Genomic DNA, 22,838 nt, shown 5'->3' with positions numbered 1-22,838 from the left:
TCTCTGATAAATCATTTTCCCTCTGCTGAGAAAAGGAATTTTCCAGCCTTTCCGTTCGGCTCGTATCACAGAAGTTAAAACATTTCATCTCACTCGAGTCAGTTTCTCATTTGATTTTGCACACATTCATTCAGTGCGATCTGTGCAAATGAAGTATTTCACATGACAGAGCCAGAGGAAAGCTGACGTTTCTTTCTGAACGCACACCGGAAGCCGTCAGCTCTGCATTAACGTCAATAAGTGTAACATGTAACACTGCGTGATCACATATTGATGCCGTCCGTCTGGCTGAAGCACCGTTTTCTTGCACTCTCGGTGCTGTAATCTTTGATGGTAATTATATATGTAGACAGGAAGTGGGGAAACTGCTAGAGACGTTGACAGGGTTGCCATGGAAACACACAATCATGTCAGATTATTTTCAGGTGCTGCTGTGATAATGGCCCAAGCAGAGAGGTGGATAAATGCGGTGGCGGTCTGGCTGAACAAAAAAAAGTGAATCGGGTGAAGTTTTGTGAATGATGCATCGAACGGGAGGCGAAGACCTGCAGGCTTTAAGGTTTTTTTCCAGCGCTTACTGTTGCTCGTGTCAACTGTTTGTTCAGTGTCCCTTGTAAGTGATATCTCAGTCAGCCATATGACGGCCACTACAGCCAGCCGGGAGTAAAACCTCATTCCTTCCATTCATAAACATTCCCTGTATGTGTGTGAGTGTGTTGTCCCCTCTGTCATCTGTTTAAATACTAATATCATTAGAGGCCTGCTAGTAGTCGGCTGCACGTGTGGCATTCAATCACATGCAAATTTGTGGCAGATTTGAGCCGGTCAGCAGAGCCGCGGTGTAGCTTTAGTTAGTGGAAATGCCAAGCAGTGTGGAACATCCTGGGGGACAGACCATTATATTTATAGAGACGGGCGACTTGACCTTCACTGCACATTGAGTATCAGCCATTTTAGTGTCGCTCCTCTGGATACTGAATACAGCATAATGGATCTCAGCTGCAGTGCAGTTAGTTAGCTTCAACTTCATCTTGAGCTTGTTGGAGGCTATATCTAATAATAGCTCTCTGCAATTCCATACCGTGGAGGGACTCTGTCAATACACAGTCTCTGCATTCACTGCTTTTTTGGCATACTGCGAGTTGTTTTCTAAAAGAAATGCACTGTGAAATTACAGTTTTGCTGCGCAGGAAATAAAAGCTTGCCGTTTGTGTCGGATTCTGAACTCGGAGGTGAAGTTCAACTGGAAGTCGTTACATAAGCTTTAAAACCTTTGTTCCGCTGTGTAAGTTTTAGGTTAGGAGTAAGATATGCCTTAGCCATAGTCCAAAGCCAAGGACTCCTATTCATAGAGGCACCCAGTTGTTCTCACCCAATGGCACAGAGTGAATCTGAGGAGGATGGTCAAAGCGGGTGAGGTATTTATAGTTGTGTAAATTATATTGTGTTGAAAGGCCAGAGTTTCACAGAAATGACTGAGAGGGAGTGATCGTAAATCCATCCAGTTCAGGGAGAAGACCCGGTTTGTGTTGTTTGGGAGCCAAAAATTACGAGCAGCTTCCAAACACAATTTGATGACTGCAGATTAAAAAACAAGCCAAATTCTACCTGTGGCCCGTCCAGGTGGCGCTCAGACCACTTCTGCAGTCTACAGCATTGTAGTCAGATCTAAACCCGAGTTTCACCTGTAAAATCTGGTGTGGCGTGGTGGAGTAAAAACCTCATGCAGGGAAATGCATCACAGACTTTCAACTTTTACAGACGCAAGCCAACTTAAGCCCTGCTCCCACACAGACTCATTTCTACAAGCGCAGCCACTTCAACGATGGTGGAAAAATAACTGATAGAAAAACAGTTTGCACATCTAAAAACCACTAGAAAAATGTGACACATGGCCCGAGAGAGGATCACAAGCCACGTGCCTCGTACCCTCGGAAAACGACGGTTTTGCTTGGGACGAGTCTCTGCGTGATCGGTTCCTTGGTCTGGTATGACCCCCGTGGCTAATGGTGACTTGTGACGGCAAATAATGGCTGGCTGCTGTTGCATAAATGAGTCACTCGTTTTTATTTGAACTATTATTTTTATTTTTACTAACATTTTCTTTTATCCTGTAATTTTAGCTTGGAACATTTCTCTCTGAAACGTTGTGGAGTTAGAAGCACAAAGTACTACAAAATGAAAAGATTGTCAGGGAATGGGAGATTAACAGCACAGTCTGTGCTTTTAGACTTACAAAAATAGTGCCATTAGAGCGTTAGATTTTTGTTAAAATGATGTGACAAGGAAGTATGTATTGATAAGATTTTTAGAAGTTAAAGCAGAGGCTGTAATAGCACCACGTCACACTGAACTCACACATCTGATTCACAAGATGAGGTTTGCAGCTGCACATAATCTGCAGCATTGTCCTAGTTTTTCCCGTGTTAATGACACCCTCATCACGACTCTCTCCATTCACAAAGCAAATCCTGTCGTGATGGGAAGAACTGGCTCTGAACAGGCTGTGGGTGTCTAAGAATTCGGAGAACATGTCTAATTTTTGCAGCATCCTCACAGCCAGCCACATGCCGCCTTTTCATTGAGTTCCTCTCTATATACAAACTGAATAGCATCACGCTGTAGGAAATGTATATTCAGAGCTGCCGAACCATGTGATTAGTGTCTTTCAAAGCGCTTGTCACTTTCTTCCCTGCTCTGCTCATATTGACTTGCTCTGTCCGACTGATTTATACGGGATCAGAATTCCTGAATGTGAGTACCTGAATGACTTTGTGTCTTCAGCCAGATCACAACATTTCAGGCTAAAATAAGTGAGTGAATCTGAGGATGAATGAACTCTGGCTATCTAGAAAGGTGATGTTTAGCTCTTTGCATCATGGTATCTGACTCCCCCACTTTGTGTGTAGTGTGAGGCAGCTGCTGCTGTGCTTTGAAACACAGCGAGAGGGAGAGAGGAAAAGCGTCCTTAAACGTGGGCTGTTGTGTAATCCCTCCCAGGGCCCCTTTGCTATTTTTGTGCCTGGGTCCGCACGTCACGGTTGGGTATTTTCTCTGGTGACTAGCTCGCATCAATAGATCTTCTAATGTACACCCAGTCAGCCAGCAGCTTCATGACTGATGGGACTTTACCTTGCTAATTTATTTCATTATTGTTGCCCAGACATGAGGAGAATGGGGAAACGGACTATGCAGCATGAGGAATGTCACATGTGACTGTCGATATGGGACAAGGGACTATTCAAATGTCAGGTTTGTATGAGGATTATATTTGATATCTGAATGTCAGCTGCTGTATGAGCCGAGGCTTTCTTCCCATCAGACCGTGTGCTTTATGTCATTCTGACCACAGTGAGAGCTGTTGATTCATTCTGCATGCTATGTGCCATGTTGCTGTTAAAGAGTAAAACAGCAGGTTTTACCATCCAGCCTCTCTGAAATCGTTCATCTCCTTATGATATTTATGGCTTTTGTGGTCAGCGTGAGGCTTCATGCCTGTTCCCTTTCATGGCCAACTTAGCCTCTAATGATGTAATGCAGCGGCATAACGATGCTCTCCATAGCCAGCATTTGTTTGCTCATTGTCCTCTCGTGTGTGTGGAGAGCAGTAGGGATGTGCCCCACAAATGTCTGCTGTTCAAATAAATCTCACCATGAAGTCATTTCTCCATCCATGCGGACATACTGTACCACTGTCAGCCCACAGTCGTCCTGAAACACACCTACTTCCACCCACCTGCCTCCTGTTGTTGCGCGTCATTGCTGCTGTGTCATATATTTTCGTAAAGGTTAGTTCTTGTTGCCGGGAGCGCGAGAAATTTGCAATGAAAGGTCGGGTGGTACGGTCTTTGTACAAAAAAAGTCTGCTGAGAGACTTGTCAATGAGACTCTGAATATGTCGGCTCGGTTCCCTCTCTATCGTGCTTGGTTCAAAGGTATGCATTGTTTCTGAGGGTCTTATCTCGCTGTCACTCTGCACCCATATTCCCCTTCTCTCCTCTCGTACAGCTCACAGAGGATGGAAACTAAGCAATGAGGTCAGATCGACCTTGAAAGGGAGCTCCCTACCAGGCCTCTGAATTGTGTTACCCCCCAGGCACCCCACTTAGTTTACCTCTGTAAACCTCCCCATTGAAACATGGATTGTTCCAATCTGAGGTAGCTCTCGCCATCATTCATATGCCTTCATTATTTTTGCTCTATCCGCCTCTGAAAGGAGCCCTAAATCTGTCTGAAAGGCAAAGCTACTGGACCTTAAATAGCCAAAGAAGACAATGTCCATGTACAGCTGTACAATGTACAGTGATTATCATCTTTACAGCAGTTTCCAAGCATCTCCTGGCATCTCAAGAGTCACCTTGGCTTCCTATCCTCTGGTTTATGCCTGAACAGTGTGTGGTGTGCTAACAAAGAAAGAGAGAGAGTGAGAGTCGGAGGATGTCCTAATTAAGGGGAACTCAGAGGGTCTGAACCAGATAATCTTACATAACCTCGTTAGGGAGGACACAGCATTTGATACTGAGAAGATGGAAATGACGTGCCCTCAGAGAGCCATCCCCATGGTGTGAGACCAAAGTGTAGTAGCAAAAGCAATTGACTTTAACCACGGGGATAATGATGAGTCCGGCATGTTTATGCAAAGGGCAGTGTGTGATACTGTGCAGCTCAGTGTGAAGATGAAGACACCAGTGAGGTTAAGGGGTCTGAATCCCACGAGTGACAAGAAACCTGAAGATGTTATGATCCTGGCATTGGATGAAAGAGTTAAGCAGAACATTTTATTCCTTGTTTGGTACTGTAACACATCAAGATCAGGTATGCTAATCACACTTCATCACCTACGATCTGACACCTGTGTGTGCTGGCATGCAACACACAAACTATACATCAAATAAATGTCCCCCCCCCGACATTCTTGCATTACCTTCTACAGTGTTTTTAGTATTTTATTTTGGTAGATCATTTTCATTTGATGCATTACAATATTTTTGTAATGGGCTATAAGGGGGCTAAAAAATGAACAAGTGAAATTAATATTAAAACGTTAAATCCAGGATACAGAATGAAGAGAGTACCATAATGTTATATTGTGGATGCTTCACGTCTCACATCATATATCTATCCATATCTATATATACATCGATATCTATGATATTTGTAAATAGCAAGTGACATTTTTGACAAGAGAGTTGATTTTTGTATTGTTGAAGCTTGTTGAAAGGAGATGGTGCTGTGATGAAGGATTCAGCCCGCCACACAAACACATACACAAAACTAACGCACACATATCTACAACCATTCATGACACACGTACTACAGTAATGTGCCCTAAATACCTACACATCTAAGCACGCTCGCTGGGCTTCAGCAAATTTGGGGCATCTGCCAGCGCATCTACCTTTGGTTGTTTAGAGGCTGGTAAAAGAAAAGATTTTTTTCCATTCCTGCTGTGATGGAGCTCATTATGAATTTTATACTTCAGTTTTATTAGGATTAATTTTGGGAAACAGTCTTGAGGAGCTCTCGCTCTCAAGGAGGGGATTTAACTCAGATTTAGCTATGAAATCGATTGTTAAGGGTTAACTTTCTTCAGATTTCTTGTCTTGATAGCCCTGTTGTGCATATTTATGTTGTCTAATGGTCCATTCTGTCTGATTTCTTTCAGGTGACCCTTCCCTACAATCAGTTCACATGTATGTTAATATCACAACAATTACGTAACAGATAGTGCCCTTGAAAATCAAGCCCAAAGAAAGTGACATTGGATTCATGGAGTCACTTGAAACTAATGCAGGGGTGAAAAGCTCCACTGGGGGTCAGGACAGAAATGTTGGCCAGAAAAAAAGCACCTCAGGGACAGCACAGACTAAAAGGAGCCCATCAATTGAATTGGAAGGAAAGGGGTGGCACCACCAACTGCAAGAAGGACAGAGTGGAGACACGTGTGGTTTCAAAGAAATGTCTGACTCAGGAAAATCACTGCAATTAGAAGATCAGTACTCCCAAATCCAGCCTACAAGCCATCAAGACTATGAGGTGTCTTCATATCCACTACAGTCCACAAAACCATTTCCCATTGGCAGACAGAAAGCTGTAGGTCACTTAGGTTCTGAACAGTCTCCAAGACCTGCATCTCACATCAAGTCCTCCACCAGTTCACCTGAAGTCCAACAACAGTGCCCCCATTCAGGGATGGATCAGCTGCCAGAGGCTGTGTGTAAGGTGGAACAGAAACCACAAAAGCCTGGGAAGTATGTTTGTGATTACTGTGGAAGGGCATGTGCCAAACCAAGCGTGCTTAAGAAACATATTCGCTCACACACCGGGGAACGGCCCTATCCATGTGTCCCCTGCGGATTCTCCTTCAAAACCAAGAGTAATTTATACAAACACCGAAAGTCCCATGCTCACTCTGTCAAAGCTGGAACAGTGCCACTCTCAGAACTTGGTTCTTACAATGCCAATGCAGACCAGGGGTCCTTTGAAGGGGAAGGAGAGTTATTCTCTGATGCTGAGCAAAGCACGGACACGGACGAGGACACTCTTAACGACCCGCTGCTGCTGCTGGACTCTCCAGTGGAGGGATCAGATAACACTGCTGTAAAAGTTCTGAATCTCATTGCTCAGAAAAAGGGAGCCACGTCAATGTCAGTTCAGGATGGTTCATCCCAGCCCCAAGAAATCAATGCAGCTCCCGCTGCTGCCGAGGCTAGCCGTGGAATTCAGTCTTGCACGATCAAACAGAGGCTTGCACTTCGGCTGTCCGAAAAGAGAAGCAGCGACTCCGACCATAATCTGTCCCTCCCAAGTCAGTCTAGCAAGGGCAGCACGGACTCTGGCTACTTCTCACGCTCCGAGAGTACTGAGCATCAGACCGGTCCTCCTAACACTAACGCAAAATCCTACCAGGAAATCATGTTCGGGAAGTGTTACAGGCCAAGTCCTAAACAGACAGCAGCTTTTGTGGCTTGCAGCACAGACTCAAGTGAGTATACTGGGAAGCGTTCAGAGAAAGGTGTTTCCCGTGTGTTCACCCAAGAAAAAGACACCGTGGAGTCAATAAAGATAAACACAAAGTCATTCACAAGGGAGGAGGTAAAAGAACCCCTGTTAGATGCTGGCTGTGATGTGGGGACTCTGATCAGAAGCAACTCAATGCCAACATCATCAGCAGTGTGTCTGACTATGCCTCAAGCCCTCAGAGGCAGCCACTCATTCGATGAGAGAACAAGCACCGGAGGCATGAGGAGGCTCAGGCGGCAAGCTGCTTTCGAACTCTCTGCACATGATGGCCATGCAGACACTGACTGTCATGGAAAGATGGGTGAGAGTGGCATTTCATCCTCGGGACTGGAAATGGAAAATTACCCCTCTATGGCATCTAATATTAGCCATCAGAGACATGCGATGGAATTGGCAACACGGAAGCGTCGAAAAGAGAAGAGGGAAGAGGAAGATTTGCCAGGTCAATATGAGGGCCATCATGAACACTGTGAAGAAATGTTTGATTCAAGCAAGGATTATGATTCAAAACAAGCTGCAGCAGGTATCATGGCATTAGGAAAAGGACATTCTTCAAGTATGCTAACACAGATGGACAGGTTTGACATGGACATATCAGTGAGCCTTGAAATGTCAGGTCGAAAAACCTTAGGGAATGTAATTTCTGTTATCCAGCACACAAACTCATTAAACAGGCCCCACTCTGAACAGTCAGAATCATACAAGTATCATGGGCATAGACAGGAAAGTATTTCTTCATTTCAACCTATGGAGGGAAGTGAATCATTTGAAATGGAAAGGAGTGATAGTAGACTAAGGCAATCATTTCAGATGGGCCCCAAACTTGTGCGACAGCCAAACATACAAGTCCCAGAAATCAGGGTCACAGTAGAGCCTGACAGTCCAGAAAAAGCTCCAGAGGTGCAGGTGAAGGAGCCAGAGAAGCATGTGGAGGAGTTTCAGTGGCCTCAAAGGAGTGAAACTTTAGCACAATTCCCTCCGGAAAAGCTCCCTCCAAAGAAGAAAAGGCTTCGCTTAGCTGATATCGAGCACTCGTCTGGTGAATCCAGTTTTGAGTCTGCCTGCACCAGTCTCTCTCGCAGCCCGAGCCAGGACAGCAACTTATCTTATTGCTCCACCTTCTCCTTTGACAGGGAGGAGAGCTTGAAGTCAGTCTCTCCAGGCAGGCAGGATGAATTTGGCAAACCGCTAGAGCTCTTAGCTGTGCCAGGAAGTGGGCACTCCTTCTCCGTGCTAAACCAGCGTCAACAACATGAAATGAGACGCTCCTCCTCAGAGCAGGCGCCGTGTAACTTGCGCAAGGAGTTCCCAGAGGTACGCAGCATATCATTTGACTATGGCAGTCTTTCTCCAACATCCAAAGTTAGACACGTGGACATCAGCGCTGGCCACTCGGCTGTGGGGGACAGAAGGAGGGGAAACTTGGTGCGACAGGAATCATTGAATATGGACACTGAGGTAACACAAGTCCCCTCACCAGTGTTCCCACAGTACCTCAGCAGCACCTGCCCTCCATTCACAGCAGTTGCTGTTCTGCCACAGACTCTGCCAATATTTTCCACTGGTAATACATTTCCCCAGCTGTCACATCCAAGCCTGTTAGTTCCTGTAAGAATCCAGACTCATGTGCCCTCCTATGGCAGTATCACATACACTTCAGTATCACAGATTTTTGACAATCAGTATGACAGTGTTAGCTCCACTACACCCACCAATCAGAATCAAACTTCACGTTTGTCTGGAAATCTTGATTCTCATAATGTATTAGCTTATACCAGACCACCTTCATCGCACACCCTCAGTGTTGAAGCACTTGATTTGTCATCAGCTAAGCTCAAGACAGGCATCCCTCTCTCTCTGACCTCCAGAACTATCTCAACCACTAACGCCTCCAGCGGTGGTGCAAACAAACGGATGCTATCCCCTGCCAGCAGCCTGGACCTTTTCATGGAGGTCAAGCAGCAAAAACGTGTGAAAGAGGAAAGAATGTTTGGGCAGATTGTAGAGGAGCTGAGTGCTGTGGAGTTGGGAAAAAGTAATTTGAGTGAAGAGAAGGGGCAGAGATCAGAGACGCAGGGTGCATCCACACCTCATGCTCAGGATGACTCACATAAGAGTAAATTTATCACACTTCAGCATAAAGTAACCGAGGCCCCCGACCATGGATTTGAGACCGCTATGGAAAGTAGCTCACTGGAAACCAGCTCACCTCCCTACTCCATGGTATCAGTCAGTGAAGTCAAAGAAGTTGGCACAGAGAAAGCAGTGCAGATGGATATAGTGGCACAGCTGGTTACCAGTCAAGACATCCTGATCTCAGACACTGAGCATTCAAAACTGTTATCTCAATTTCCAAGTCTTCGCACGACGACAGGTGTGAGCTGGTGTTATCTCAACTACACCAAGCCGAGCTGCTCTCACAGCAACCCCCCTTTCTCATCTGTGTATGCCACCTGGTGTGTAAGTTCCCACAACCCGAACCCTCTTGAACTGAGTACCAGTGCTGCACTTTCTCTACTACGGTCCAACCAGAGGGGAGACAAGTTTATATACACTGTGGCCACCATGTGTCAGCCTGGCACAGGGAAACTGGTTTCATCCCTCATCCTGTGGAGGCAGACCATGGAACAGGTGAGAAAACGGTATCTAATCTCTGCACTATTTATGATGTATTTAATTGCTCTTGCCAACATCCCCATTACCTGTAAAGGAACTATGCTGATCAAGTAAATACAATCAAACTGAACTGAGCGGTAGATCTAAATGTCTGCAGATGACTGAAATGTAAATGTGCCCTTATTGCACAAAATATGGCAAGCTGGACACAAGATCTTGTGGTAGAAGATTCAGCCACTCTAAACAAGGATATGGAAATAGTTTTCCTACTGCTAGTTATGATGTTATAAGCTTGAAAATACCACACATCAAAATTAAATTCAAGTAAGTGTCGTGTCTTGGCAATGGGAATCATGCCCACATAAAAAAAGAAAAGAAAACATAAAAATTACTAAAATTTGACTCATCTGTATAGTTATCTTCCTTTCAGCAGCAGCAGTGTAATTCATGTTTGTAAAACATGCTGTGTAACACCATGTGTGACACATAATATTGGAGGCATCACCTTACATTGTCGATAAGGTGTCCCCTTAAAATGGATGTTAACAAAATGTTTGTTCATCTGATTCAGCTGCCGAGGAAACCGGAGCCCAAAGAGATGGACATCACCTACGGGAAGAAGGTGAAAGACATCAGCTGCAGAGTGAAAACTACCAAGGAGGAGTGGAAAGAGAGGGAGGCATCCACAACCCAAACAGTGCCAACACGTATTAAGATCTTCGAGGGAGGGTCAGTCAAGATATTAGTTATCATAACACTTGTCATTTCTGCTGACAGCAAGTACAGCAGCTATATTAGGATTAGTGCACACACTATCTGTCTATGCTGTCTTTTTTATTTATATTTTTTTACCTATTCAAGACCGTTTCATGTATTTCCTCATTGGAATGCTGTATCTATCCAACAGGTACAAGTCCAATGAAGACTACGTGTATGTCAGAGGTCGAGGCCGGGGCAAATACATTTGTGAGGAGTGTGGTATTCGCTGTAAGAAACCCAGCATGCTGAAAAAACACATCAGGACCCATACAGACGTGAGACCTTACATCTGCAGGGTCTGCAACTTTGCTTTTAAAACTAAAGGTGAGCAAAAAATTAAAAATTTGCAAAAAATGTGTTATAAAAAGAAAACAATAATAATAATTTGCAGCAACAGCCAACATTCTACTTTGAGGTACTATGGTGCAACCTCATTTATCTCTCTCTTCTCTCTTTACCTTCTTCATTTTTCACGGTCGTCTTGTAATAAGAAAAACACTCGGTGTGTGTGGACATAAAACTAAGGTAAAGTTTTCACTGAAAAATAACAGCTTACTTACTACTTGCTTGATCATTTTACAGGAAACCTGACCAAACATATGAAGTCAAAGGCACACATGAAGAAATGTCTTGAACTGGGGGTGTCGGTGACAATGGACGAGACAGAGATACAGGAACATGGTAAGATACTGACATACGGTATATAAAATTCTTGCACACGCACGAATTCCAGCACAAAAAGCCAACTAAAGTGACGTGTTTGTCTTTTAAAGTGGACGACATCCAACAAGAGTCCAAGACCGAGGTGGTGGTCACAACCAAACACCAGTTCTCAGATGCAGAGGACTCTGACGGCATGGACGAAGAGGCTGACGAAATTGACGAAGACGATGACGAGGATGATGAATATGATGGTGACTCCACTCCAAAGTTGCGTTCTAGAAGCACGAGTCCTCAACCGTCTGGAGTTACTTCTCTGTCTGTCACAGCCACCACTGCTATCCATGGCTGTTCCATCACCTCCCTGCCCGACGCCGACGTCCGTCAACAGTCCTCTGGCAAGAGGACAGGCTCAGACCATCGACCTTTCCTTGGAACAGACCAGCGAGAGAAGTCCATGGATGAAGACTCTCTGACTACGCTGTCTCCAGACCAAGCCAGCTTCCTATTTGACCCCTACTCTTCTTGTCTGCTCTCTCCTGGTTGGGAGTCTCCCATTAGAGAGCCCTCCCCTTCGCGTCTGCGGTACCCGTCCCCAAGGCGAGAACTCTCCCCGCGAGGTCGTTCCTCTCCCAGATGGGACACCTCCCCACTAAGGCCTGGTTCGCCCAGCCTCACACCCATTCAGCACCTCTCCCCGGTCTCGATTGAACGACCCATGTCTCCTGGAACAGAGCTAGCTGGGAAGCGAGAATCTTCAGTCAGAGGCCGGCAGAGAGTTGTGCTGAGGGCAATTTCACCACGCAGAGGTTCGCATCAACACAAAGGCAGTGGTGATAAAACCAGACACCAGGCAAAGATGGAGCTGGCCCAACAACAAGCAGCCTTTGAAATGGAAATGGTATGCATCACAGTGCATTTGCCACAACCGTTCAACTATACCACTGTCAGAAAGGGTTTTAGTACGGTTTGTCAGATGGCAAAATCAAGAACTTGCAAACACATTTGGATATTTGGGGCAAAGTTAGGTCACGAGCAAATGAACATGTGATGTGGAGTTTTGGTACAGAGTCAGAATTTCTAAAGGATTTCTGCACACTTTTACTATGTTCTTTTGAAGTACTACACCTGACTGAAAAACAATCTATCCGATGATTGTTTACCACTATGTGTATTTTGATGCACATGTGGATCCAGATTAAAATAAACACTGGACACCGGAACTAGAAAGTACTGAGAGTGTAACTCTGTTATAGCTCATATCTCTGTGCCGCAAAGCTCAGTTATTGTCCAAAAACTGAACCACATTAGTGAGTCATACTGTAGCACTGAGTGACCATTACCATGTCGCACTTTAGTGCTGGGAGATGCATTTCCGGGTAACTATTATCATTAACACACTGTTTGAGTTAGTCTGACTCACAGGATATAGACTCCTGGTAGGAACCTGCCAATGGGCACCTATTTCACACACTTCCACCATCTGTGTGTTACTATTCCCAACTATTGAAAAGAACATCTACAACCTAAAAGTCAGCAGCCTAAATGCTGAAAATGGAAAGGTACCCTAACCATACATGGTTGCTAATGGTATAAACCTAAACAAGCTGACAGCTGTTACCTTTTCTTCTGCAGTAATTTAGCCATTTTAATGCCAGGGCTTACCTTCCCATGTGCAACGCTGCATCCTGGGCTTAACCCTGTGTGTTTGGTTTAACAAAATACAAACAAGCCAGAGCTTTCTCCCCGACACCTGAATCATAATGGGTGCAGCCAGAGCTGACACGGCACTGTGGAGATAAGTCTGGCTATGCAAGACTAATCTTGAGTCAGTCGCACATACATCGGCTTGCTGCTTGTAAATACTCACTAAAGCACCAAATGTGTATTAATAGAATTGTCCCAAACAAACATAATGTTTAACCCTATTTAAGTAAGATGACATTGTCCACCTGGAAGTTATCTAGTCTATAAGTATATATTTCTGACCCAATCTTTAGTCTTCAGCAGTAAACTGAGTGCCACAGTCTCTGCAGGGAAGATGTGAAGTAACTCTTGCATTCTTGTCAATGGTCTTTTCATTGTAGACAACAATAAAAAATAGAAAACACATGATATTGTTAAACGGAGAGTGCAGTCTTGGTGGTGGTTCTCCAAGCACTAATTCTGCATTTCTCTTCTCTTTTTCATTTTTGCTAACTGTAATATATTTTCTCATGAGAAATTATCCTGGCAATGTTGACACTGCCCCTAATGCTGCCAATATGTCATTTCAGGATCAAAGGAGCAGCTTGGCTGCCAGTCTGCCTCGTGCTGCCAGTTCTCATCACCAGAACATCCTCAGCCACCTCCCTCTCCACTCCCAGCAGCAGGCACACAGTTTGCTCCCCGTAGTTCCAGTTGGAGGGCTCCAGATGTTACACTCCCCGCCTTCCTCTAGCACTGATGTCACCCCCTCCTCGGCGCCAAGCCCCCAGAGCAGCGAGGGCCAGCGTTGCAGCAGCAGGGAGGGATCTGTCCACGGACTCGAGTCTGGAGGAGAGGACATCAGAGGCCAGAACCAGCTGTCCCCCCATCAGGCTGCTCAGGAGAAAAGCCTCGACCCCAGCGTCAGGGACAGCAGGCAGGAGGAGAGCGTTCAAACCTGCCTGAAAGCCATCGCCTCGTTGAAGATTACCACAGAGGACCCTCACTGAAACCCCCGTTTTCTGTCTCCTTGATGTGATACAGATGCCCTCTGCTACACCTGCAACCTTGTCATCCTCAGCCCTTTAGGCACATAACCTCATCGTTATCCCATTAGAGGCAATATAGCAACACTTCCTCTGGTCTTGCACATACTCCAGACAGCTCCTTTTTAAACTGTGGGGATCAAACCTTCACAGTGAAGAAGAAACCCACCCTGTCTGATGTGCTCCTTTCTTCAGAGGTTCTTTTAAATGACTGGACGAGCAGCAGGATGTCTTGCAAGGTGGCAAATCATTATTGGGTGCAGGTGCAATATGGAAAGATATTATGCTAATATGCCTTTGTTTGACAGTAGTTTGCGTACAATTGCACATAAATTATATTTATGGATTCTGTACAAATGTCCTTAACATATACTCCTTCTTAGATGCATACAAACAGTGTATTTTACTGTATGTGTACTTTGAAAATAGACTGTTGTTTAATGTAATCATATCAAGGTGTGATGCAGTAGTGCAGTAAATAAAGACTATTTATAAGGGGAAAAGTATGTGTATTATGAAACAGTCTGACCAAATTTTAAGTAGATGCTTCTTGTGCAGTTTGGTGCTTCTAATCAAGCGGCAAGGGTCTGTGCCTTTTATTTTGCTTTTCATCATTTCGTTCATCCGACGGTTGTTGCTGAGGGATGTGGAGGGTCTCTTTATTCAGACGTCTCCGTACTGTCAGTAAGTTCTCTCAAAGGAAAGCTTTCTCTCTTTTTGTTCTGCTGACAGACGGATGCAGCTTGATTTATGTGAAACAATCTTAAAAGATGTTTATGTTGCTTTTTTCTTAATGTTGTGGTTTTTATCTTGGTAAAAATGCATGGGATTTGCTATTGCACAAAAATAGAGGAAGTTAATATGTAATTAAGAATACTGTAAGATGTATTTATATATTAGAACGTGAGCACTTATTGATACTGGTAAATATTTGACTACTATTTATATGGTATATCTGTACTTATGCAGCAGTGATGCAGTTATGCAGTGAGCCACGCTGGCATTGCTTTTGATCTCATGTCTTTGCTTTGATTAAACAGCTTTTATTTTTCTTTCTTATACAGATGACCATAAGCATTTTATGAGTTTTTACGATGCACTTTCATCCTTTCATCTTTGATGTTTAACTGACTTGGTCAGTGAAAATGGGGGAGTAAAACATGTTATGTTCTCTTGTGGCTTTGAAACATTCCAGTCGTTTTTTTTCTTTCCTCTCACGTTTCTCACGTTTTGTGAAACATGTTGCACACAAATTCAAGGGGCTATGATGATCAGTCAGTAGTGTGTTTTCCTGCATTTCAAGTGTAACTGGATAAATCAATATCACTTACTGTACGTAATCCTAAAGTAATGATGTTAACAGCGTGAGTTGGTTGACTATTACTGCTCAAAATGTAAGTAATCATTCACCAAATGCATTACTTCTTCTCTGTATATATACGTGTATTTTTATGATTTAAACTATTTTTGCAGTGTTGAATTCTGAAAACTTTTTATGCAGATTGTTTATATCTCTTTAAGAGGTAAAATGTCTGCAGTTGACGTAACGGAGGTTAAATGAGGGCGAAAACAGCACAGTGTTGATTGCTAACACCGTGTGTCTCATCTTTTAAAAAAAAAAAAAATGTACTCGCATCTTCAAGTGGTTACGTTTCCAGTTTGAGAATGGATTTCAAAGTCAGAAAAACACTTTGTTCACTCATGTTTACATAAAAAAAAAAATTTAAAGGTGCACTGCTTTAATTTTGTGTTTCCTTTTCTGAAGATGTATGTAGCTTTGATTTCATGGTTATGTGATTTTATTTGTCGTGATAACGGTGCAGAACGCTCATAAAATGTGAAGGGACAGTGAAGCCTTCTATTTGCTTTTGCATACAGTATGTATTCAGATTGTGTTTGTGTTTTGTTTTTATTGTGTATTCATATTTACTGAACTGCATTGTGCCTCTCATGTCTTTGAAATTCCCTGTAAAACCCACAGAGGACAAATCATTTTACCTCTCTGCTAAGATTTTTTTTGAGGGGGAGGAAAAAAGCCCTCAGTAGCCAATCCGTTGTTCAGCTATTTGCATCAAAACTGGTTAGTCAGGACGGAGTGCCTCTTTTATGCTATGGGGACTTTATTGTTTGGTGCTCTACTTTTTCAGATTAAATTCAAAATTGTTTTAAAAGAATATACTTCTAAACCCAAGGATGTGTGTTGCAGCTTATTTCACATTTTTAACTGATTCCATGCCTCCTCCCCTCACCCACCTGCATCATTCACGGTTGTTTAAATTAGAGCACAGGAGGAAGAGTTTTCAGATGAGGTCATTCACATTTTATCTTGAGGGGGCGTTTGGGAAAAAAGGAAAAAAAATAACAAAAAACTTCTGAGTGAAAAATCGGACAGACTCCTACCAGTGACATCCTCTGGTGAAAAATTATTACTGCAGTCATAACAAGGAACAAGAAAAATAAATGAATGCTTCCAAAAATAGTGCTCACCTTGTGGATAATGTATTCAACCATTTTCAGGCACCTTCAAACTCGGGAAAACTCTGTTTAAAACTGTGTATTGGCAGCACACACACAGTACTGCTCTGCACACTTAAGCAAACACTGCATGTGTTAAGCACATATTAAGCGAGGAAATGACTGTGATCTTGGAGCGTATTATCTTCTCTGCGTTGGGGAGGAGGTCTGTTCTAATTCTGGCCAATCAGAGAGACAGTTCATTTTTTTTTCTCCCCTGCTCAGCGACTCGGCCTGTCAGGCCCATTTGTTAGAATAATTATATGGCTGTTAACTGCATCCCCAGCTTAAAATAAAATTTGTACAGCATTGGTTTAAAGCAGCAGATGCAACACATAAAATGGCTGCTGAAGATCTTATCCTTTAACCGATGGAGCATTTCGATTGCACTCATGCACACGGCTGCTCCTGCTTGGATTACAATCCGAGGAGGACTATGCATCTGTGCATGGGTTGTCTTTGTAAGTGGGGTGTCCTGGACAGAGAGAGGGACGTTCAGTACCTCTGTCCTCCCTCTCTCTGCTCAGAGTGAGCTGTGTTCCTCTGGTTTATTTTGAGGTGGTCTTATCACAGCTGTTGTATCTGTGGTGGCAGCCTGTCCAAGCACCTCGACACTTCGTCCTTTTCCAACTTCTGGCCCTTGGTCCTGGTAAGACCCCGTTTGCTCATTTCCCTGCTTCTTCAGGGACATTTACACTTAAATAGCATAAAAATAATCGTTCTGTGCTTGACTGGTGGTTTCCAAACCACTTCTTGTTCTTAAAAATGCACTAATAAGCGTTCTGTTTGAATCTGTTGGATTTCTGAAGCTTGCCAGATTTGTTGCAAATGAGAAGAAGTTAAATCAGTTGAAACTTGACTGTGCCACTTGTTGGGAGAAGAGATTCATTTTGTCTAAGAAAAGACAAGAATTCTTTTTAATTTATTTCTGACTGTGTACTACCACTGCTGTTTCCTCTGACTGTGAAGAAATCAATAACATCATTTCCTTCAGTCATTTATTTTTAGCTGAATTTGGATATCTGCCTCCTTTAAAAATCTGGAGTATAGATGGGGTCATTTATGTAATACTGACATTTTTTAATAGTTTGAAATGCAGCTTTTGTAAGCACAATCAATGGCACTGACATCAATAAGAGTGGATTAGAAATAAATAAATATCTTGCCCATATTAAGAAGTTCCTAAAATAGCCTGTGGGGTCTGGAACAGGTGCCATGTGCTCTGCTTGTGAAAGCACAGGCAGTGTGAAGGCTGCACTAATTTTATGCACGTAAACAGGCTCTGGCTGTGAGGCTGTACAACAGACACCACATTTCTTCACTTCAGTCACTGTGGTACACTAATAAGGATTTGTACCGCATTAATTGACTGGCGTTGAATCACTTTTTAGCTAACAAAAGGGCGACAGTTTCCTCAATCTGCTCGTCTTGAGAGGAAAACGTAACATGCCGTCAAGTCCATGAAAACGCTGTATGTCTGAAGCAGCTTCAGTTATTTTAAAAAAAGCACCAAATGTTTCCCACTGAGCTCCTTCTGTACAGCATATAGAACAGTTTTCAAGTGACTTGCTCTGCTGGTTATTTGTTTAATCCTTTAGTTTAAATAATGTCAAAAAATTGTGAAAAAGAGCCATTAGAAAATCCTATAAAGTCCAAGGTGGTGTCTTTGATGCCTTGTTTTGTCCTAAAGATACTTTTCTATATCACAAAGACAAGCAATACATTCTCACATCTGAGAAGCAATGCATTTTTTTGCTTGAAAACAATTAAAAGAATTAATCAATTATGAAACCAGTTGCTGATTACATTTTTTAAGCGATCGATTAATTGATTAATCGCTCCAGCTGTAATCTACTAGAGGTTAATATCAGCCTGGCCGATTCGTCAGTTTTGCTCTTCTTAACAGTTACAGTAAACTTCTGTTTTGCAATCTGAAATCAACAAATCTGCTTTCAGTTTAACGGGAGCATTGCTGCATTATACACTATTACACACTAGTAACCACTGTGTTGATTATACTGATTTGATAGATGCTGGTTTTCATATAAAAATTCAAAATGAAAACTGAAATGATTCACAGTGGAGCCAAGTGGCCGTTCAGAAAAGTTTCCAAACATTTGCTCACAAAATGAACCAAACGTGCGAAAAAGGCTGAGAGTTCATCATGGCAGACAAATCCTTTGGATAACAACGCTGAGGCTGGGTGTCGTTTTAATTCCTCCGGTTCATAGCTGAAACCAGCTGTTTCTCTCTCAGTGCTACCTCAGTATAATGGAGGCTTGTCAGGAAAGCAGCCCTGCACCCACGGGTCCGGAGGCGTCACCAGCTGAGGGTCGGCACATTGACCTGACAGAAGACCTGGCCCAGCAGCTGGAGGACATCATTAGCACCTACCAGGCTGCTGAGATTCCCGCTGAGCCAGAGGACTCAGAGGAGGTCATGGCCGTCAAAGAGACAGATGCCCGCAAGGACCAGAAACTGGAGAAGAAGATGCTCAAAAATCTAGGTGTTTTGTTGTTTGTTTGTTTTGTTTTTTTTTCTCCCAAAATGCTTTATTGATTTTAGCTGAGGTGGGTTTCATTCAGCTTAGTCAGCAAAAGACCTCCTGAAACTGATAGGTGTGTAAGCAGAGCTGTAATGCGTGCGAGTGCATCCATCTGCAAAAGACGAGCAGGCAAAGCAGCAACTTGCCTTTCACAGTTGACTTCACTTGACTCAGAAGGCAAAATGATTTTTCACTGGCGTGATTGACTTCTGATAAAATCCAGACAGATACTCCAAAATAATTTCCCTGATGAATTACTTCAGATTTACACACCAGTGTGAGACAAATCTGATTCACCTCCTTCTCTGGGGTAATTAAAATAAATGAAGCCGAAGCCAGAACTGACTGACGTGTGATGCTTAACTCGTGTGTAATTCTCTGTGGCTGTTCAGGGAAGGAAGCCATGCTGCTGATGCAAAGTCTGAACAAACTCAACACTCCAGAGCAGAAACTGGAAGCCATCATCAAGAAGCACGCCGAGCTGGTGCGTGAAGAACCCTGAGAAGAGAACATTCAAGCGGTACGTGTCTTCAACCTAATGAATTCTTTTTCTGTGCATTTTGGCAGCTGGAGGAGCATCGCAGCGATCAGAAGCAGCTGAAGGTTCTGCAGAAGAAGCTGCTCCAAGTGATGAAAGAGAAGGACCAGCTGCAGAGCGAACACAGCCGGGCCGTGCTGGCTCGCAGTAAACTGGAGGGGCTCTGCCGAGAGCTGCAGAGGCACAACAAGACCCTAAAGGTACTTCAGCTCCTGCCGTATCTGCTCTCCATGTGACGGTGGAAGCAGGCGATGCATGACATCTAATCTGAGCTACTGAGAGCGCCATTTGCTGTTGAGATTTGGTGCCGGGTGTTGTAACCATATGTTGTGCTCTACAGGAGGTGACATCAGCTGGCACCAAACATCAACCATTATGTCAAAGCACCGGATTTGACCTCTCAAACTGCCACACCCACTACTCATGTTGTGAAGCCAAGTGTTGTTCAAACCAGCAGATTTCATTTCTAATTCTGGTGGAGATCCTACATTTTACAGAGATACCGAGTACAGCTCGCCAGGCTGATTAATGAGAAAATGACGATATAATTCACAACACATCTACACTATATTTATATTGGTTGCTTTGAATATTCCACTCTAAGCTGTACACAAGCTACAACCTTTGTTACTGCCCCACACCTCAAGCTACTAAACTCACAGCATAAGACAGCAATTTCCTCAGAATATAAACTCAAGTGTGCTTTATCATGACATCATCAATGACAACTATAAGAATAACTTGTTTAAACAATTGGTCAAACTATTTTCATTATCAACAAGTCAATGAGTAGTTTTGGTAGCAAAAACACAATCTGATATATCAGACTGAATGCCTTTTGGTTTTCTTTCTAAAAAAAAACAAAAAAACAAAACAAAACAAACAAAAAACGATGAATTGAACTGATTGAGATTGACAGAGATGTGAAATAACAATACAGGTTGGTCAGTTTAATGCAGAAAAAGAAACTCTGGGCATAACACCACGGGTAACTTTCTACTTAAATGACTTTGCTGTTGCATGGACATATGGGAGGACAAGCTAAAGATGCCCCTAAATCTGTGTCACTGTGCTAACTGCAAATGCATCATATACAAGGATGTTTTGAGCATTCACACGCTTCCCTGACATGCAGGAAGAGACCCTGCAGAGGTGCAGAGAGGACGACCTGAAGAGGAAAGAGATCACCACCCACTTCCAGGGGACGCTGAGCGAGATTCAGGCCCAAATCGAGGAACACAGCAACCGCAACACCAAGCTGTGCCAGGAGAACAGCGCTCTGGCAGAGAAACTGAAGGGGCTCATTTCACAATACGACCAGCGAGAGGCGGTATTGATCACTGAGCACACATGGGCCCAAACGGAGCCTCACTTTGATACTCTGAAAGTGAATCTGAAAACCCTAATCTACACGCAAAGCAACCTTAACTGAGCTTATGCAAAACCTCACACATCTGGACCTCTCAAACGCATGATTTATTTCCAGATTTCGCCCAGGTCTTACATTTATTAGGTGCAGTATTTCAGTTTTATGAAGCCAAAGCTCCCCGAACAAGAAATGAAACAGCATTCTGTGTGAAAATGACTCATAAATTCACATGATTGTCTTGCAGAACCTGGAAAAGGTCTTCAAACACAGAGACCTGAAAGAAAAGCTGCTGGAGACCAAACTCACGCAGGCGAACATGATGCTGAAGGAGGCCGAGGAGAAGAACAAGCTGGAAAAAGAGCTTGTATGTTTTGTGTTATCAGATTTGTCGAGCGCCACGAGCATTTTAATAACATATTTGCAATTCTAATGAGCTAATGCTCATTTTCACGGAACGTTTTATTATTCCACAGATGCTGAAACAGGTGTCAGAGTATAAATTGCAAGTGAAGGTCATGAAAGAGCAAGAAATCGATATGAAGAACCAGGTACAGTAACAGGGCATCATGGGCAACTTGGGCTTGTTTTTCCACATCTCCAGAAGCACGTATAGTATTTTTCTCACCATTTCTCCTCAGCTCGATATGTACTCCAAGAAGTTTGATGAATTCCAGGGCACGGTATCAAAGAGTAACACTGTCTACAGCAGCTTCAAACAGGACATGGACAAAGTAAGAGCGGTTTCACAGAATATTTGAAGTCTGCCTCATCATACTGGTTATATTATTTAGCTGAGCTGTCAATAAAAGTACAATAACAACAGGAATACAAAGGGAAAAAGTCCCATGAGATTTATACTTCAAGTGTAAAATGCTATTTTTAGAATTGGCCTTGATTGTGTACTGTGTAACATGATTTTTTATTTATTTATTTATTTTTTATATAGATGGCAAAGAAAATGAAAAAGCTGGAGAAAGAATGCCAGTCATGGAAGACTCGCTTTGATGGCTGCAACAAGAATCTTATTGACATGGTGGCAGATGTAAGAAATACGTTTCTTTAGTCTTTTATAGTCCAATATAAAGATTTGGTTGTTTGCCATGAGATGTAAAACGCATTCTTTTTCCTAGAAAAGACAGTTTTATCACTCTGTCCCAACATTTTAATCCTTTACAGAAAGCAATCAAGGAAAAGGAGTTTGAGCTTGTCACCATCAAGTACCAGAAGCTTGAGAGTCTGTGCAGGGCTTTGCAAGAGGAGAGAAAGAGTCTTTATGAGAAGGTGCAGAGAGCTGGAAGTCAACCAGACAGCAGCACCGACGAACCAAAGGAGAAGGAGACCTCTGAGGGACCTGAAGACCATCAACTTGTCCAGAGTACTGCAGCCCCTGCCTCTGCTGCCCCAGCCGGGACACCAACACTCGAGACTCCACTGACCAAGGAACTGGCTAAACTGAAGACTGAGCAGGCCCGTCTGAAGGAGATCGCCAGTTCTTTCACAATCTCTCATGTTATACCCCCAGAAACAGTTGTTAACCAATCACAAGGACTCTCTGAGGGAGTCCAGGAGAACCACATAAAGGAGAGCAACGGCGAACACCTCCAAGAAGTCGAGGAGGACGGATACCAAGAACAGAGAGATTTAGAAATGGAGTCAGTTGACTAATGCTGCTGCTGCTGTGGAAAATAAATCAGGTTCATGTCAGATTCACAGCAATAAAAAAGAAAAATTCTGGCTTTGCGTTCACTGGCTATGCGTGGTATGTCAAGATTTAAGAGAAGGTTCATTTTAGTACCCACAACAAGCCAACTAAGCGGCTTCATGGCTTAAAAATCACGTTCAGTTAAACTCCCCAAACAGACAACGTAATGTTTTCCTCAGATCTGATACTTTTGAGTTGTTGTTGTTGTTTACATCCTTCTGGGGCCATTTTACCACCAACCCCAATTTATTTGATTTTTTTTCCTGCTGTGAACGGCTCCATTTTTTTAATACACTGCATTGTGAAAGAATAGTATCCATTAAAGGGACAGCTCACCCCAAACAATGACAGCTACTCAAGATAATCCACAGATCTTGTTG

The 22,838-nt window shown here is 43.3% G+C and overlaps 2 protein-coding genes and 1 long non-coding RNA gene across 4 annotated transcripts in view; 2 read left to right on the top strand and 1 right to left on the bottom strand.

The window, feature by feature from the left end:
* The window catches only part of LOC124071869, a 39,097-nt gene that overhangs the window by 1,380 nt on the left and 14,879 nt on the right, over nucleotides 1-22,838 (bottom strand). The gene's annotated exons all lie outside the window — the stretch shown is intronic.
* On the top strand, nucleotides 1,896-16,267 carry hivep2b (HIVEP zinc finger 2b). The gene is made up of 7 exons (XM_046412754.1): nucleotides 1,896-3,252; nucleotides 5,666-9,654; nucleotides 10,211-10,368; nucleotides 10,547-10,722; nucleotides 10,981-11,079; nucleotides 11,172-11,959; nucleotides 13,335-16,267. Exons 2-7 carry the CDS (start codon nucleotides 5,770-5,772, stop codon nucleotides 13,752-13,754), a joined length of 5,526 nt encoding a protein of 1,841 aa, XP_046268710.1. The 5' UTR covers nucleotides 1,896-3,252; nucleotides 5,666-5,769; the 3' UTR covers nucleotides 13,755-16,267.
* txlnbb (taxilin beta b) lies at nucleotides 16,762-22,496 on the top strand. Its single transcript, XM_046412827.1, has 10 exons — nucleotides 16,762-16,953; nucleotides 18,561-18,810; nucleotides 19,242-19,333; nucleotides 19,417-19,587; nucleotides 20,523-20,717; nucleotides 21,001-21,120; nucleotides 21,230-21,304; nucleotides 21,395-21,487; nucleotides 21,703-21,798; nucleotides 21,933-22,496. The coding sequence occupies exons 2-10, from the start codon at nucleotides 18,576-18,578 to the stop codon at nucleotides 22,419-22,421; spliced, it is 1,566 nt and encodes a 521-aa protein (XP_046268783.1). The 5' UTR covers nucleotides 16,762-16,953; nucleotides 18,561-18,575; the 3' UTR covers nucleotides 22,422-22,496.

This window comes from Scatophagus argus, chromosome 15, assembly GCF_020382885.2.
Source record: "Scatophagus argus isolate fScaArg1 chromosome 15, fScaArg1.pri, whole genome shotgun sequence".
Classification (NCBI taxonomy): domain Eukaryota; kingdom Metazoa; phylum Chordata; class Actinopteri; family Scatophagidae; genus Scatophagus; species Scatophagus argus.
Note: the sequence above shows the minus strand (reverse complement) of the source record. Positions and strands in the feature narration are given on the sequence as shown.